Source organism: Phyllobates terribilis, unplaced genomic scaffold (genome assembly GCF_046119375.1).
Source record: "Phyllobates terribilis strain yellow unplaced genomic scaffold, ASM4611937v1 Scaffold_4__5_contigs__length_816908805, whole genome shotgun sequence".
Lineage (NCBI taxonomy): Eukaryota > Metazoa > Chordata > Amphibia > Anura > Dendrobatidae > Phyllobates > Phyllobates terribilis.
In genome coordinates, this window is record NW_027362764.1 from 85,197,357 (window position 1) to 85,213,880 (window position 16,524).

At 42.0% G+C, this 16,524-nt stretch overlaps 1 protein-coding gene across 2 annotated transcripts in view; it reads left to right on the forward strand.

Annotated features, from left to right (window-relative positions):
- WAC (WW domain containing adaptor with coiled-coil) overlaps positions 1-16,524 on the forward strand; it is an 86,753-nt gene that overhangs the window by 40,396 nt on the left and 29,833 nt on the right. The window contains exon 7 of one of the 2 annotated variants that reach the window (XM_073677589.1): positions 5,648-5,959. The exons of the other annotated variant lie outside the window; for it this stretch is intronic. Coding sequence (XP_073533690.1) covers positions 5,648-5,959 — 312 coding nt within the window. The remainder of the gene's footprint in view (positions 1-5,647; positions 5,960-16,524) is intronic. 2 annotated transcript variants of the gene reach the window in all.

The window sequence follows — 16,524 nt, forward strand, 5'->3', positions numbered from 1 at the left end:
GGATTTGTTGTCAGTTGCCAGATATTTCAAAGGGATTTAGTGAGAATTGGCCATTATCTGTATAATGCCTTGAACAGAAGAAGCTCTGCAATTCTCTAGTATTTCTATAAGGCTGCAGTCACAAATGCAGGTTTTTTTTTTTTTTTTTATACCATTGTCCGGAGTAGATTTGATATCAATGGATAAATAAGGGAAGGGCTATTATTTTTCTCTGGAGCCATTTCTGGCTTAGGTTAAAAAAAAAAACAACTGCATTTGTGACTAGTCTTACCCAGATCAGCCCTGTTTTTGGGGCAGTAACTTTTTGTCCAAAGTGGAAGGGCAGAATTAGGTAAATCCAATCAGTATTGTGGCGGTACTCTGTCTCCCCTACTTTTACTTTCAATATATTTGTGGAGGTTGCTGAATATCCCTTTTTTTTACAATATGTAAGGCTCATGTCCGACTATTGTACTGTATTGTGTGCTTTGGTTTAGTGTAATGTTTGGTAATTTAGATGGCAGCTAGGGCTTGGTGCCCGCTGCGTTCAGAAGTGATTTGATGACTTACGTTCGAATTCCTGAAAAATGTACATCCTTTCAGATGGGCAACAGCGCATAGTCGAATACCTTCGTGTGTCCCTATGAAAAGAATGACACTGCTGTAAAGGAGGCCATTTGTACTCATTATAATAGATTTGTCAGGGGCACATGTAATCCTGTTTTTCAGGGATTCAGATAGAAGGTAACTAAGCATTTCTGAACGCCGTAACGTTTGGGTGAAATGTTCTGCACTCTGTGATTTGATTTATATAATTTTCACTGTTGTGTAGCCTTTTAATTATGGGTGGTTATGTTTTGTGTCTAGTGAATGTCCACGGCAAAGACAACAGATGGCTTACTGTATCTAAAATATAAGTTACGACAGTACCCCCGGAGCTAATGGTACTCTGTAAAAGGATTTTTCTGTCTTCAATATATTGTTTGTCTAAAAACATTGTAGTAGTCTATAAAAATCTGTGTAACTCATCCTTCATCCAGAATGATCGGTGCTCCTCCCAGTTGTCACTTCCAATTGAATGCCAGAACTGTGGCTCTTGGCACTGCTTGGTTTTAACCCCCTCTGGTGCGTTAGATATTTTTATGTTTGCAAAAGAAAAGTTGCATACCGTTAAGTATACTTATGAATTCTACTCTGCTCGCCCTTCTTCAGACAGCAGGTGACTGGCAGGCAGAATATACTGCCAGCGCCCTCTTAACATCTGGAGTGGCGTGTCTCCTACGCTCTGACATTGTCCAATCAGTGCTGACTATTGCACGCCCCTATTAACAAGTTAATCGGTAGCACCCAGTTGTCAATTTATTAAAATTTCCTGCAATGAGTTATAGGAAAAACTGCTCCAGAATTGTTTTATAGCAAATACAAGAACTTAATAACATTTTTGTGTTAGCAAAGTGGACAGGTCGTCCTTATACTGGCCCTATTAATAATCATTTTATTTATTTAGTGCCAACAAATTCCGCTGAACTTTATAATTAAACGGGGACATGTACAAACAATAAGGACATCAAAAAATAACAGTTTTAAGGCTATGTTCACACATGTTGTGTTTTTTTTTTTTAGCGTTACAAATCTACAGCAAAACCCAACTCTGGCAGGAAATCAGCTGCGTCAAAAATGCAGGTTTTGCTGTGTTTTGTCAGCATTTTTTTCACTGTCCTTTTGTCTCTTTATGCATGTACATAAAGTTCAGTGAAAAAAAAAATCATTCTGGTTTTGGCATAGTGGGGGAGGTGAATTGTTCAGTAATAGTTTAAACATTGGCAATGCCTTGAGTTTGTATGACACTCTTTACTTTCACACTGTGGGGTCTGCCATTCAATTGCTCAGGACATTGTTTAATTTCACACCTCACTGAGCCACAGGTATTGTTCAATCTCACAGGTAGGTCAGCTAATGTTTACACTAATTTAATTAAACTCTACTAATACTAACAACCATCTCAGTGACCAAGACAAGATGATAAAATCACAAAAATAAATGTTTCACATACTGCTGTACTTGCTTATTTTCACTAAAAACGCAGCAAAATCTGATAGCTATGTTCACACATCATAGTTTTTTCAGTGCTTTTTCACTACCCATTACCTCCAATGTGTGAAAAAACGCTGAAAGAAGAGTGACGTGCTCTATTTTCCAAAAACCCAACCAAGGCACAAAATACGCAACAACAAAAAGCACCAAGATGTGTGAACAGAGAATTCTGGTTTCTCATAGACTTTGCTGGAACTGCAAAACGCAGCTGAAAATTTGCATAAAAATCTGTAGCAAAAAAAAAAAACGCTGAAAAACACCATGTATGAACATAGCCTAACCGTTACAGGAAGCGTGAGAGTCCAGCACACAAGCCTACAATCTATATGGAAATATAGTTAGAGCAGAAACCAGATTGTAAATGGTCAAGAAGGGAGTGATCTGAGAGAAGGATTTAGTGGAGTGGACCCAAGCGTTTCAGGAGTTTAGCAATGAAGGGAAGCTTAGAAGATGGGTCTGTAGTTAGCAGTGCAGTTCTGGTCTAGGGATGTTTATTTTTTTTAAGTAAAGGGGTTATGGCAGTGTGTCTGATTGAAGAGGGAAAGATACCGGTTGTAATAGAGAGGTTAAATATTTTAAGGTAGGTAGTGCTAACTGGGGAGAGATATGAGGAGATGTGAGGGAATAGGGTCACTGGTGCAGGTTGTAGGGAGAGACTAAGCAAGGAGCCTGGTAACTTCTTCTGTGACAGGCACGAAGGTGAACAGTAAGCTTGGCTTGTGGGAGAGATGGGGATCCAGGATCTCAAGGGACTGTGCAAAAATGTCATGATGGTTTTGTGTAGGAAATAAGTGGCCAGATTGTCATCGCTGAGGTTGGTGACTGGGTCCTGTACTTTAGGGCTCAGGAGGGAGTAGAAAGTTTCGAAAAGTCATTTTGGATTGTTGGAAAGTGTCGTAATGAGGGGGTGGTAAAGTAGACTTGTTTAATCAGTCCCTAGACTTATGTAACGGAGGTTGTGTTTCCATCCTGATGTGAGGATGAAAAATCAACCTCTTACAATGGCATCAAAATGGATGAGACTTTTTCCAAATGCAATATCCTGCAGGAAAAATCTGTAACTCAAATTGACTTTTAGTGCAGATTTGTAATCCCAAACTGGTCAATATATGCCGGGGATTTTCACCATTTGCAAAAGATGAAGTGAAATCCAAAACAGATGCATCATAATCAGCGATTAAATCTGCATTTAGCAGATGTGAATTTAAAGCAGATTTGTCACTGATCAGCAATAAAATCCGCATAAGAACGTGTGAGAGACTATGATTTATGAATGAAGTTTTTGTGGGTTTTTTGTGGTAAAATTGATTTTAATAGGTGGAAGTCAGACTATTGGAGAAGGTTGCTGAACCATCTTGCTGTTTGCTTTATTTGGAATTTCGGACTGCTCTTAGTGTCGGGGGTGGTAGGATTAATACCATGGCAGTCCCAGAACAATACATAATGTGTACTATTATTGTAGCAGCAAGAAGAACAGAAGGTAGTTGTGAATTAGCCACCTAATTGTGTAAAGAACTTGCAGTGCCTTGAAAAAGCATTCCTACCACACTACTTTTCCAACTTTCACGTTACACTCACAAACTTGAGTCTATTTTATTTAGTTTTTGTCATATACCAACGCAAAGTAGCAAGTATTTGTGAAGTGTAAAGGAAATGATGCATGATTTTTTAATTGTTTTAAAAAATATAAATCTGAAGTGTGATGTGCATTTGTATTCGGCCATCCCCATTAGTCAATACTTTGTAGGACCACCTTTCTCTGCAATTACTGCTGCAAATCTTTTGGGGTATGTCTCTACCAGCTTTACACATCTAGAGGATGAAAAATTTTGTGCATTCTTCTTTGCACACTCGCTCTGAGATTGGATGGAGGCGTCTGTGAGCAATTTTTAAGTCTTGTCACAGATTCTCCGTGGAATTTAAGTCTTGACTGTGACTGGGCCATTCACACACATGAATATGCTTTGATCTAAACCATCCTTTGTAGGTAGCACTGGCTGTATGTATATTTAGGGTCGATGTCCTGCTGGAAGTTGTACCCTACACCCAATCTCAAGTCTTTTGCAGCCTATAACAGGTTTTCCCGCAGGATTGCCCTGTATTAATCTCCATTCATCTACCCATCAATTCTGACAAGCTACCCTGTCCCTGCTGAATAAAAGCATCCCCACAGCATGATGCTGCCACCACCATGTGATGGTGGGGATGGTGTTTTTGGGGAGATGTGCCGTTTTCTGCCACACATAGCGTTTTGCATTCAGCTGAAAAAGTTCTACTTTGGTCTCATCTGACCAGAGCATCTTCTTCATACTCGTCATGTCCTTATATAGCTTTTTGCAAACTGCAAATGAGACTTCTTATGACTTGCTTTCAAAAAGGTCTTTCTTCTTTCTACTCTTCCATAAAGGTCATATTTGTGGAGGATACAGCTAATGGTTGTCCTGTGGACAGATTCTCCCACCTGAGCTGTAGATCTCTGCAGCTCCTCCAGAGTGACTAGGGGCCTCTTGGCTGCTTTCCTCATTAGTGCTCTCCTTGCTTGGGATGTCAGGTTAGGTGGATGGCCTGGTCTTGGTAGGTTTGCAGTTGTGCCATACTCCTTCCATTTTTGGCTGATGGATTGAACACAACTCTGTGAGATGTTCAGAGCTTGGGCTATTTTTTTTTTTTTATAACCTAACCCTGCTTTACTGTTCTCCCTAACTTTATCCTTGACTTGTCTGGTGTGTTCCTTGGTTTTCATAATGCTTTTTGATCCTGAATGTTCTCAAACCTCTGAGGCCGTCACAGAACAGCTGTAGTTACACTGAGAATTAATTACACACAGTTGGACTCAATTTACTAATTAATTTCTGGAGGCAATTGGTCACTCAGGATTTTATTTAGGGGTATCTGACTATAGGGGGCGGAATACAAGCGCACGTCACAATTTTCTCATTTATATTTTTTGGAAATGATTAGAAAACCCTGTATAATTTTATTTCCACTTCACAAATACTTGCTGCTTTGTGTTGGTATATCAGATAAAATCCCAGTAAAACACATTTAAGTTTTCGGGTGTAACGCGAAAAAAAATATGGATAAGTTCATGGGTATGAATAGTTTTTTCAAGGCTTTGTACATCCTGGCAGTGAAGAGGGATCAGGACCACTGTTCATGAAGTCTGACAAGGCAGTGAGCTGTTACCAGGACTTGGGAAGTAAGAGGTCCGAGATCCTACCCCAAACCAAGATGATAAAAATCTTTTTGAAATAAAATTCAATTAAGAAACTGTGCATTTTATTATTTTTAATTTTACCCCCCAAAATGTATATTCTCTACACTTAAACCCCACTCCCCCCTGTGTAATTTATAAATGTAGGGCGCACGAGCAGTTTATGCTCCACCAGTGAAGGCTTTATCCGTACAGAACGTGTGAGAATTCTGTATTTTCGTTGTAATTGAACACAGTTTCCAATAGAAGATTAAGCCAAGCTTTGTACAATGTACATCGTTTTAACATGAATGGTCATGTTGCTGTATTAAGCTTTTTTTATTTTTATTATTTTTTCTTTCTATAAAAATTCCCCCTCAGTTGATGAGAAACATTCCAATGACGCCAGCAGCATGCTTCCACAGAATATCTTGTCGCAGACAAGCCGGCACAATGATAGAGACTACAGACTTCCCAGAACAGAGACTCACAGTAGTGCTGCATCGGCGCAGCACCCCGTTAAACCGGTGGCTCACCCTTCCGCTGCCCCAAGCACTGTTCCTTCTAGTACTTTTACAGTACAGCCTGACAATCCTCCTCCAAAAAAGTCATTTGACGCAAACGGAGCAGCCGCTTTATCGAAACTGCATATCCCTACATCTTCCATCCCAGCACAAAAATCGGACAGAAAAGGTAATGTGTGACACTGGGAATATTTGGGGGGGAGGAGGGGTGATGCTCTGCGTAGTGAGCGCGAGTTAGAATTTACTTCTGCTTTATGATCACATTTCCATCATGGCTGAACTGTATTAGCGCGGTATATGTGACAGGTTACATGGTTGGATTTTGACAGAGGGACCCGGATCTTCAGCATACCTGCTGTGGTCCTCTCTAGTGATAGTCGTTATATGATTAGATGTAAATTGTAATAAGTACATGAATCTGTACAGCTACGAGGAAGCATCGCTCATATCTCACCTTCACATCATCAGAAGATAAAATCATTGCCATTAAATGTGGATTGTTTGCTGTGTTGTGGGGAAGGTAAAGAGAAAAGTCTGAAAATCCCAGCACTTGTGACAGCTCCTAAAGGGAGTCCTCCCATCAGGAAACCTTTTGCTGTGTGCCCACTTTTAGTGTCCGGCTAAACTAAATCTCTCCGCAGCTGCTGGAACAGACTACGTTTTGGGCTAACTACAGAAGGGCGTTGAACTTTGTGGATCATGTCGGCAGAATGGGCAGGAGCTGCCTACTATTTACATGCAGAAAATCAGACCAGACTTGAACATACTGCAATTTTTATTTTCTCCATAAGGTCCCTGTGGAAAATTGCCCGTGTACACTAGCACAAAAGCTAACGTTGGTCTGTGTGTGGTCCTTTTCGCACATGACCAAAAAATAGGTTTGTTTGACCTTGGCTTTAGGGTGCTGTCACACAAACTGTTTTGTGTGTGCAACAGACCTCGCACAGATCAAGTTCACTACTAATGCACCCCTGCTAATGCACATGGGCAGTTTTCCACATGGACCTTATATCTTCATGAGTAAATTCACAGCTTGCCCTAGTCTGATTTATATACCAAACTAGTGCATGTAAAAAGTAGGCAGGCAGCTCCTTCACGTGTCTGCTAGGCGGATGAGGCAGTCATGTCCACAAGGTCGTGACTAGTCCGCAAAGTTCAGTGCTTGCCTGGACTTAACTTAGAATGATCCTGATGGGACACTCCTGTTCCATACCATCCCACAATTCTGTATTTAATCCATTTAAAGACACATTAATCATGTCATTTTGTCAAAGCAAATTAAAGGGGGAAAAAACAGTGGAAAATAGGAAAGTATGGTCTATGAATTAAAAACCCATGCTCTCTTCTTTTCTTCTATCGCTGATGCCCCGGTGGTCCTCCTAGTCTGTTTGGCTCAGCGTTCACAAGCCATATTATGCACACCTCCATGAAGAGCCATGATGCACGTTGTACACCTGTTATCACCGAGGTCGAGCTGAAGCTATGTGGGTTTTTGTTTTTTAAAATAAATATACATGGTTTTGAGCCTAAAAATCATTTTTGCTATCTGGTTTCATTAAAAGTTGTGCAGTTTTCCTTCTATAGCCTGTGTGTTGTATGATGTACTGTTGGCTGCCAAATGAGTTCATTGAGAATCCAACAGTGAGCTTGTTCTGATAGTTTTGTCAGAGAATTTGTAGATCTTTCATCTGTCTTTTTCTGGGCACTTCTTAAGGAGCATTTACACTGCAAGATAATCGTGAACGGGCCTTGTAAAATACACTGGTTTTGCAGTTATCTTGCTGTATAAACAGGCTGCCGATCACCTGATAAACGAGCAAAATACTCGTTCATCAGGTGAAATAATCTTTTATGCAACATAAAGAAAAAATCCTTGTTCTTGGCGGTGCATCCTATGGCAGCGTATCTGCACTGAACAATCTAGTAGATTGCTCGGTGCACATAGTTTAGTTTGGGCTGCTGTGTCAACAGGCATACAAGCGACCACCGATCAATAAAAATTTACTGACTATTCGTCCTATCTTGACCTGGTCCTGTCTATTTATCTAAATGGATCCTTGGCTAATTTATAATCACAGATCACATCAAACTTGAATGTGCTGGGAAACCAGGCCCCGTAAAAGCCAAACACTACATTTTCTATGCCTAGTTCCTCCCTCTTGCTGCCCTATAGTAAAGATTTGTAGTCCTGATGACTATCATGTAACTCTTAGAAGTGCACCCTACTCCGACATGCACGGTGTTTCCTGTGGGTGCTCAGCCAGACAGTGAGGTACCCGCAGGGCTGAAGCGGTATTTCTGCCGCTTGTACCTTTTGACCTTATTTTATAGTGCCAACATAAGTCACAGCACTGTATAGGGCTCGCATCGATCATAAATATTGATCACTGTCACTACTAGGACTCACAATCTGAATTCCAAATTAACCTGTAAGCTGCTGGGTGGGAGTAAACCAAATTACCCTACATCTGGCCGCAGCCATACAGTGACACCAAAAGTGGTTTATTTTTCCTGACTCCCCCATCCACATAAGCACTCAGCTTCGAAAGAGGAGAAAACCGCTGCCAGACAGATCATCTCACAAGTTTTGCGATAAACAAAGCTCTCATTCATCTTGTGAAATGAACATTGTTCTCGGCAGCATGTCATCCTGTGTAAATAGGACACGTGTTGCTAAGAACAATATTATAGCGATTGTTTTTAGTGCATCTGGAGTGTGGCCGGGCTGTATGAACATAAACAATCGATGGTGGTTTAACGTAACGTTGCTGTCAACATGGCCTTAAGCAAACAAGAAGTCTGAAGTTTTGAAGGAGTCATTGCTTCATGGATCCTCTGAGCATATTCATAATTTACGGAGATCCCTATAAGAATATTGCTCGTTATCCGCTTCAAGGAAAACCACGGCATTCCAAAATTACAGATAGAAGAAAAATAGATGGCTTTATGGAATTGTCAGCTAATGTTTCTCCAAACTGGCCAACGTTTTGGGAAGAGGAAGCTGGAGCGTATGTACGAGACAATCCTAATATAGAGGAAAATAGTGCAGGTAACAATGGATAAAAAATGAAGCCTGCCACTATCTATGCCTTAAAACAAAAATAGTGGAAATAATGTAGACTTATGATTATGAAGAAGAGGAGAAAAAAAAGGGGGGGGCAAAATGTAGGAGTCACTCCCAGAATGTGGGAAAGAAAGCACAAAGTAGGAGCAGCAATCCAAATAAAAAGAATTAAGGCAGCAGTCCGCATGTAAAAATGTTAAGCTTCTAATCGAGAGAGCCGTTGGTATACATAATGGCCATCTCCAAAAAATCTCCTGATAATCTGAGGGCCAGATCCAAATCTGGGTTAAGGGTGCCTGCAGAAAATCCATATGGTAATATGTTATATGTAAAACACGTACAGGGAGTCTGAATAACAGCATATGATGAACCATATAATGCAGCATATTGTGTACATCAGTGCAACAATCCAGTGTAGGCAAAGGACTTACCGAAGGAGAAGGAGGCGTGGGTGGTATGTGCCGATGTAGTACTGACCTGCTGGACGGCATGATGGAGTCATTAAAGGGGATTTGTTATCAGAAAAAGGCTGTCAGGGATTCCACAGAGACGACATCGGGGAGATCACACAATATCTCACCGTGCCGTCACTATGTCACAGATTTAGTCAGGGATCCGCGAGCACACGTTCCCCACTACTCTCTACGTAGGTATCTGCAAGCGACCAGTGAGCATATGGCGTCACACCTCTGGATTCCAACGCATGGAATATGTGTTTACTCTCTCTGTACGGTCACTGTCAGCTTCACAATAGCCCGCTTATTAATAATATTCGCTGCCACCATATAATATAATACAGGCCTGGCCGGACGCCTGCGTTCTAGTAGCGTATGGCATCGGGGGAGGGAACGATTGCAGGACCAAAGAAACAAAACTATTAAATTTTATATTTAATCCAAAAGGGAGGAGGTGTTTAGGAAAACTATACAAGATTTTACAAAGGAGACATATAATACATAAGCAGTTACATAAAATAATAAGTATTAAAGACGAAACTTACTCTATACTGTTCACAGGGACCAATCAGCATAGGTGGAGGAGGGGCTCGCCGATTTGATTTGAACGTTTTCGAACGTGACCCGTTGCGTATAGTATCTATACCCCCCGGCAATGAGTACTACTCCAACCTCCGCAAACTGTTTTATGCTTAACCCTTTTACGACCAAGTCAGTAATAGTACGTACCTACGCCCTGAGCTTTATGGACCAGGTACGTACTATTACGCGTGCGGCGATCGCGCCCGCACACAAGCGGTGCGGTGCTATCGCCGCCGGTTGTGAGCTGATTGTTACAGCTGGCACCCGGTGCTATGTGCCAGGAGTGGTCCCGCACTGCTCCCGGCACATTAACCCCCAGAATGCTGCGATCAAAGTCTATCACAGCATTGCGGAGCAAGGGGAGGTAAGCGCCTATACTGAAACCTTCTGCCTGTATCTCTTGGCGGCTCCTGGATGTTGTCATTATTATTATTTATTATTATAGCGCCATTTATTCCATGGCGCTTTACATGTGATAGGGATATACATAACAAAAGCATTTACATAATCTTAACAAAACGAGTCAGCGACTGGTACAGGAGGAGCGAGGACCCTGCCCGTGAGGGCTCACAGTCTACAAGGGATGGGTGAGGATACAGTAGGTGAGGGTAGAGCTGGTCATGCAGTGGTGTTTACTGCAGGTTGTAGGCTTGTCGGAAGAGGTGGGTCTTCAGGTTCCTTTTGAAGGTTTCCACGGTCGGCGAGAGTCTGATATGTTGGGGTAGAGAGTTCCAGAGTAGGGGGGAAGCACGGGAGAAATCTTGTATACGATTGTGGGAGGAGGAGATAAGAGGGGAGTAGAGCAGGAGATCTTGTGAGGATCGGAGGTTGCGTGCAGGTAAGTACCGGGAGACTAGGTCACAGATGTATGGGGGAGACAGGTTGTGGATGGCTTTGTATGCCATGGTTAGAGTTTTGAACTGAATTCTCTGGGCAATAGGGAGCCAGTGAAGGGATTGACAGAGAGGAGAGGCCAGGGAATAGCGGGGGGACAGGTGGATTAGTCGAGCAGCAGAGTTTAGGATAGATTGGAGAGGTGCAAGAGTGTTGGAAGGGATGCCACGGAGCAGGAGGTTGCAGTAGTCGAGGCGGAATATGATGAGGGCATGCAATAGTGTTTTTGCAGAGTCTTTGCTGAGGAATGCACGGATCCGGGAGATATTTTTGAGTTGGAGTCGGCAGGAGGTGGAAAGGGCTTGAATATGTGGCTTGAAGGAGAGATCAGAGTCCAGGGTTACCCCAAGGCAGCGAGCTTGTGGGACTGGGGAGAGTGAACAGCCATTGACGTTGATGGATAGGTCGGATGGGGGATGTGAATGAGAGGGTGGAAAGATGATGAACTCTGTTTTATCCATGTTGAGTTTTAGAAACCTGTCGGAGAAGAAGGATGAGATGGCGGACAGACATTGTGGGATTCTGGTTAGTAGGGAGGAGATATCGGGTCCAGAGAGGTAGATCTGTGTGTCGTCAGCATAGAGGTGATACTGAAAGCAGTGAGACTCTATGAGCTGTCCCAGGCCGAAGGTGTAGATGGAGAAGAGCAGAGGTCCTAGAACTGAACCTTGGGGGACACCGACAGATAGGGGGCGAGATGAGGAGGTGGTGCGTGAGTGGGAGACGCTGAATGTCCTGTCTGTTAAGTATGAGGAGATCCAAGATAGAGCCAAGTCCGTGATGCCAAGAGATGAGAGAATCTGGAGTAAGAGGGAATGGTCCACTGTGTCAAAGGCAGATGACAGGTCCAGAAGGAGGAGGATGGAGTAGTGTCGCTTGGATTTGGCATTTAGTAGGTCGTTGGTGACTTTGGTCAGGGCAGTTTCAGTCGAGTGATGCGGTCGGAAGCCGGATTGTAAGTGGTCAAAGAGGGTGCAAGAGGAGAGGTGGGAGGACAGTTCAAGGTGGACATGTTGTTCTAGAAGTTTTGAGGCAAAGGGGAGGAGTGATATGGGGCGGTAGCTGGTCAGAGAGGAAGGGTCAAGGGAGGGCTTTTTGAGGATGGGTGTGATTGCGGCATGTTTGAAACATGAGGGGAAGACTCCGGTTGTTAGTGATAGATTGAAGAGGTGGGTTAGGGTTGGGATGAAGACTGAGGTGAGGTTAGTGATGAGGTGGGATGGGATTGGGTCAAGTTCGCAGGTGGTGAGGTGTGATTTGGAGAGTAAAGAGGAGACTTGACCTTCTGTAATGGTGGAGAAGTGGGGTTTGGAGGAGGAGGGTTGAGTAGATATGAGGAGGGGTTGTGTGGACTTTAGGCCAAAGTTTTGTCTGGTGTCAATCTTCTGTTTGAAGAATGAGGCAAAGTCGTCGGCTGAGATGAGAGAAGAGGGAGGAGGTGCTGGGGGACGAAGGAGAGAGTTGAAAGTGTTAAATAGCCAATGTCGTCATGACAACATCTGGGTCACCAGGAGGTAGGAAGTTACTTTGGTCATGTGCAGTGCATGGCTAAAGTAACTTCTCCCTGTGCCACGCTGACAGGCTGCATAGCACAGCTCCCTGTGCCACGCTGACAGGCTGCATAGCACAGGGAGCTGCTGCTCTCTATGCTATACAGCCGAGGCTGCAAAAAGTGAAAGTCCCATTGTGGGATATAGTGTAAAAGTAAAAAAAAAAAGTGTAAGAAACTGAAAATAAAAAAATAGCAAAAAAAATAATCCCCAAAAAAATAGAATATACCCATCAATAAATATTATGAAAAAAAACCCCAACAAAATAATATAAGTACACATTTGGTATCGCCTCGTCCGGAACTACCTGACCTATAAAACTGTTCCACTAGTTAACCCCTTTAGTGAACACGGTAAAAAAACGATGCTTTATCATACCGCCAAACAAAAAATGGAATTAAACACTATAAAAAAAATAAAAAAAACGAATGTAAAGAAAAATGGTACCTCTGAAAACGTCATCTTGTCCCACAAAAAACTAGCCACCATACAGCTCCGTCAGCCGAAAAATAAAAAAATTATAGCTCTCAAAATAAAGCGATGCAAAAACAATTCTTTTTTTCTATAAAATAATTTTTAAAAGTGCCAAAACATAAAAAAAGATATGAATGTGGTACCGCTGTAAACGTACGGACCCGAAGAATAGCGTGGCCTTATCAATTTCACCACACACAGAACGGCATTAAAAAAAAAAAAAAACCCTAAAAAAAAAAACCCTAAAAAAAAAAAAAAAAAAAAAGGAAATAATAAAAAAAAGTCCTGAATTGTTGGTGTTTGTTTATTCTGCCTCCCAAATATCAGAATAGAAAGCGATCAAAAAATGTCAGGTGCCCGAAAATAAAACCAATAAAAACGTCAACTCATCCCGCAAAAAACAAGCCTTCACATGACTGCTGAAATATGGAAAAATTATAGCTTTCAAAATATGGCGATGTTGAAACTAGTCTTAGCAAAAAAATGTGTCTTTTAGTGTGTGACAGCTGTCGGTCATAAAAACCCGATATGAATCTGGTATCGCTGGAATCGCACCGACCTGAAGAATAAAGTCGTCTAATCACTTATACCGCACGAGGAATGGCATAAAAAATACGCTAGGTTTAGGGTTGTGAATTTTTTTCAAAAGTGTAAAAAAAAAAAAAAAAAGACTATATGGCGACTAGAGTTGAGAGCAAGGGCTCGCTACTTGAGTTTGCATTGGGTGCTCTGGTATGGACCGAGTATCACGGTTGCTTGAGTGACATGCTCGAGTCTCCGTCCCTTATGCTTCGCAGCCAAAATAACCTCACGGGCATTGCCTGCTATGCATGAGCGATCGTCTCGTATTTTTTTTTTTTGAGTGTCTAATAACCGTGAAACATGCGGGGCAGGGACTCGAGTTTGTCACTTGAGCACCCGTGATACATGGTGCATACCTGAAACACACAAGGGCACAGTAAAACAAACGTATAAAAATACTCTGTTGTAAAAAAGCAACAGTAAACAGCAAGTGCTAGTAAAAGGGTGATAAAAACCAGGGTATTTAGTTGACACGTTTTTTTGCAAAAAATGTATACTAAGCCGCTCTACCAACGTCAAGGTAACCCAGATCAGAGCAGTCCCTATCTGATGTATTTAAAAACTGATCATGTGTATGGTACCTATATGAGAAGATCTAACAGGTAATGTCCATGTGGACACGCTGCAGAGGACGGCATTTTATGTGCATGGCCCACAAGGGAGGGGTGTAGACCTCCCTAATTTTGCAAAAAAAATGAATACCCGATGCAAACTCAAGTAGCGAGCACTTGCACTGAAGACTAATGACAACTTATTCAATATGATGACTTTATCAATTTCTGCGTTGTACCCCTGGGTTCAAAATGTTCACTAGAACCCTTGATAAAATCCTTGAGGGGTGTAGTTTCCAAAATGGGGTCACGAGGGGAGGGGTGGGTTTCCACTATTTAGGCGCATCAGGGTCTCTCCAAACGTGACATGCCATCCGCTCTCAATTCCAGCAAATTTGGCGTTGAAAAAGTCACACAGTGCTCCTTCCCTTCTGAACCCTGCCGTGCGCTCATACACTGTATTTTCCCCACATATGGGGTATCTGCGTACTCGGGAGAAATTGCACAACAAATGATATGGCGCAATTTCTCCTAATACCCTTGTGAAAATGCAAAATTGGGGGCTGAAAAACATTTTTGTGGTAAAAATGTGAAAATTTTTTTTTTTTACTGCTCAATGATATAAACTTCTGTGAAGCACCTGGGAGTTCAAGGTGCTCACCACACACCCAGATAAGTTCCCTAAGGGGTCTAGATTCCAAAATGCTGTCACTTTTGGGGGGTTTCCACTGTTTAGGTACATCAGGGGCTCCCCTAACGCAACATGGCGTCTGCAAATTATTAAATTTTTTTTACATTCAAAAAGTCAAATGGCGCTCCTTTCCTTCTGAACCCTGCCGTGCGCCCAAACAGTGTTTTTTCCTCACATATGGTGTATTTGCGTGCTGAGGGAAAATTGAATAACAAATTTTTGGGTCTATTTTTTCCTGTTACCCCTGCGAAAATAAAAACATTTGGGTCTAAAGTAACATTTTTGTGGAAATAGTTAAATGTTAATTTTTTTTTCTTCCATGTTCCAAAAATTCCTGTGAAGCACCTGAAGGGTTAATAAACTTCTTGAATGTGGTTTTGAGCACCTTGAGGGGTTCAGTTTTTAGAATGGTGTCACTTTTGGGTATTTTCTGCCATAAAGGCCCCTCAGTCACATCAAATGTGATTTAGTCCCTAAAAGTGTAAGGGAGAGACCTGTCCACACCCCCTTGTGCTGACATCACAGGGATTGGGGCTCCAGCCTTCATGTTTGTATGAAAAATGTTTTTTGGGATAAGTTATCACTTGTTGATCCCAGAAGTCCAAAAGTGGTACCATATTTTCTAATATGATTTTACCTTAATTTAGAGACCACACATGATATAGTTGCAGTCTATTTTGGTTCTTTTGCGCCACAGCTCCCTGGTTTGGCTTACCGCAATGAGAAAGTATGCATATCGCTCCTTGACTGTCCCTGCCACTAAAAATATAGGTCCCATTATTATCGGAATTATGGAACTTAAAATATTCCATATTCTGTATCGGTGCCAGCAAGACTATATACTTCCTTTTTGAAGCTCTGGAAGCAAGCTTCAACAGTTACACGTAAATTACTGCAAGCCTGCGTCAAATCACCCCCCGCGTCTGCCAGGGAGAAAGAACCTCAAATTTTAATTAGGCTGTAGCTTTACAAATCACTTCTACTGTAGGTGGTAATTTGCAGAGAGACAGATTCTGGACTGTCAACACTCATGTGACAAATTGGGAATAAGGGAGGGATGTGGGAGCTTCAGGGTAAGAAAGAAGGAATATATTCAATATTTCTCAATATTTCCCTGACAAAGGCCTATTGTTTAAAATGTAATTTTAAACAGGTTTGGGAATGGTATTTTTTTTTAATCTCATTATATCACAATCTGTATTAAAAATATAAATTAGAAAAGGAATAAACCTGGAAGGGACACACAGTGCAATATGTTCTTATCTGAGTAAATAGTGTGGAGAAGAATGCGCACTGTTGCACTCACCTGGTTGGTCTGTGTGCACACAAACACTGAAAGAGGCTCCGGCTGCTGCAGACCCACGAGGAAGGAATCAAATGTGCTGGAATGGTATGGGTTCATCTGCGCTGTCTTCAATTGATAAGACCGGAATCCGAAAATAAATTACTGCGGTTTATTGGTCAAGGAATTTTGAAGTCTCAAACTCCTTCATCAGGACAAAACTAAAGTAAGTTTGAAACTTTGAAGCGCTTTGACCAATAAATCACAGGAATTGATTTTCTGATTCCTTTCATCTTATCAACTGACGGCAGCGCAGGTGAACCCATAGCATTCCAACACATTTAAAAAATATAAATTGGACTTTTTCACACTGGTCACTGGGGCTATTCTAGACTCCTTCTTCCCGTTTTGTTTTAGCTAATCCACATATACCTTTGCCACAACAACTCTACTTTTGTAGTGAAGCGTCTAATGAGCGTGTGCAATGGTCATTGTGAAGAGAGGGAGAACAGAGACCTCACCTACAGTGATTGGCGGATCCTGTGTTATCAACTGTGTGTATAGAGGGGTTACCTGTCATTGTAACTCCACCACTGCTAAGGAACCTGA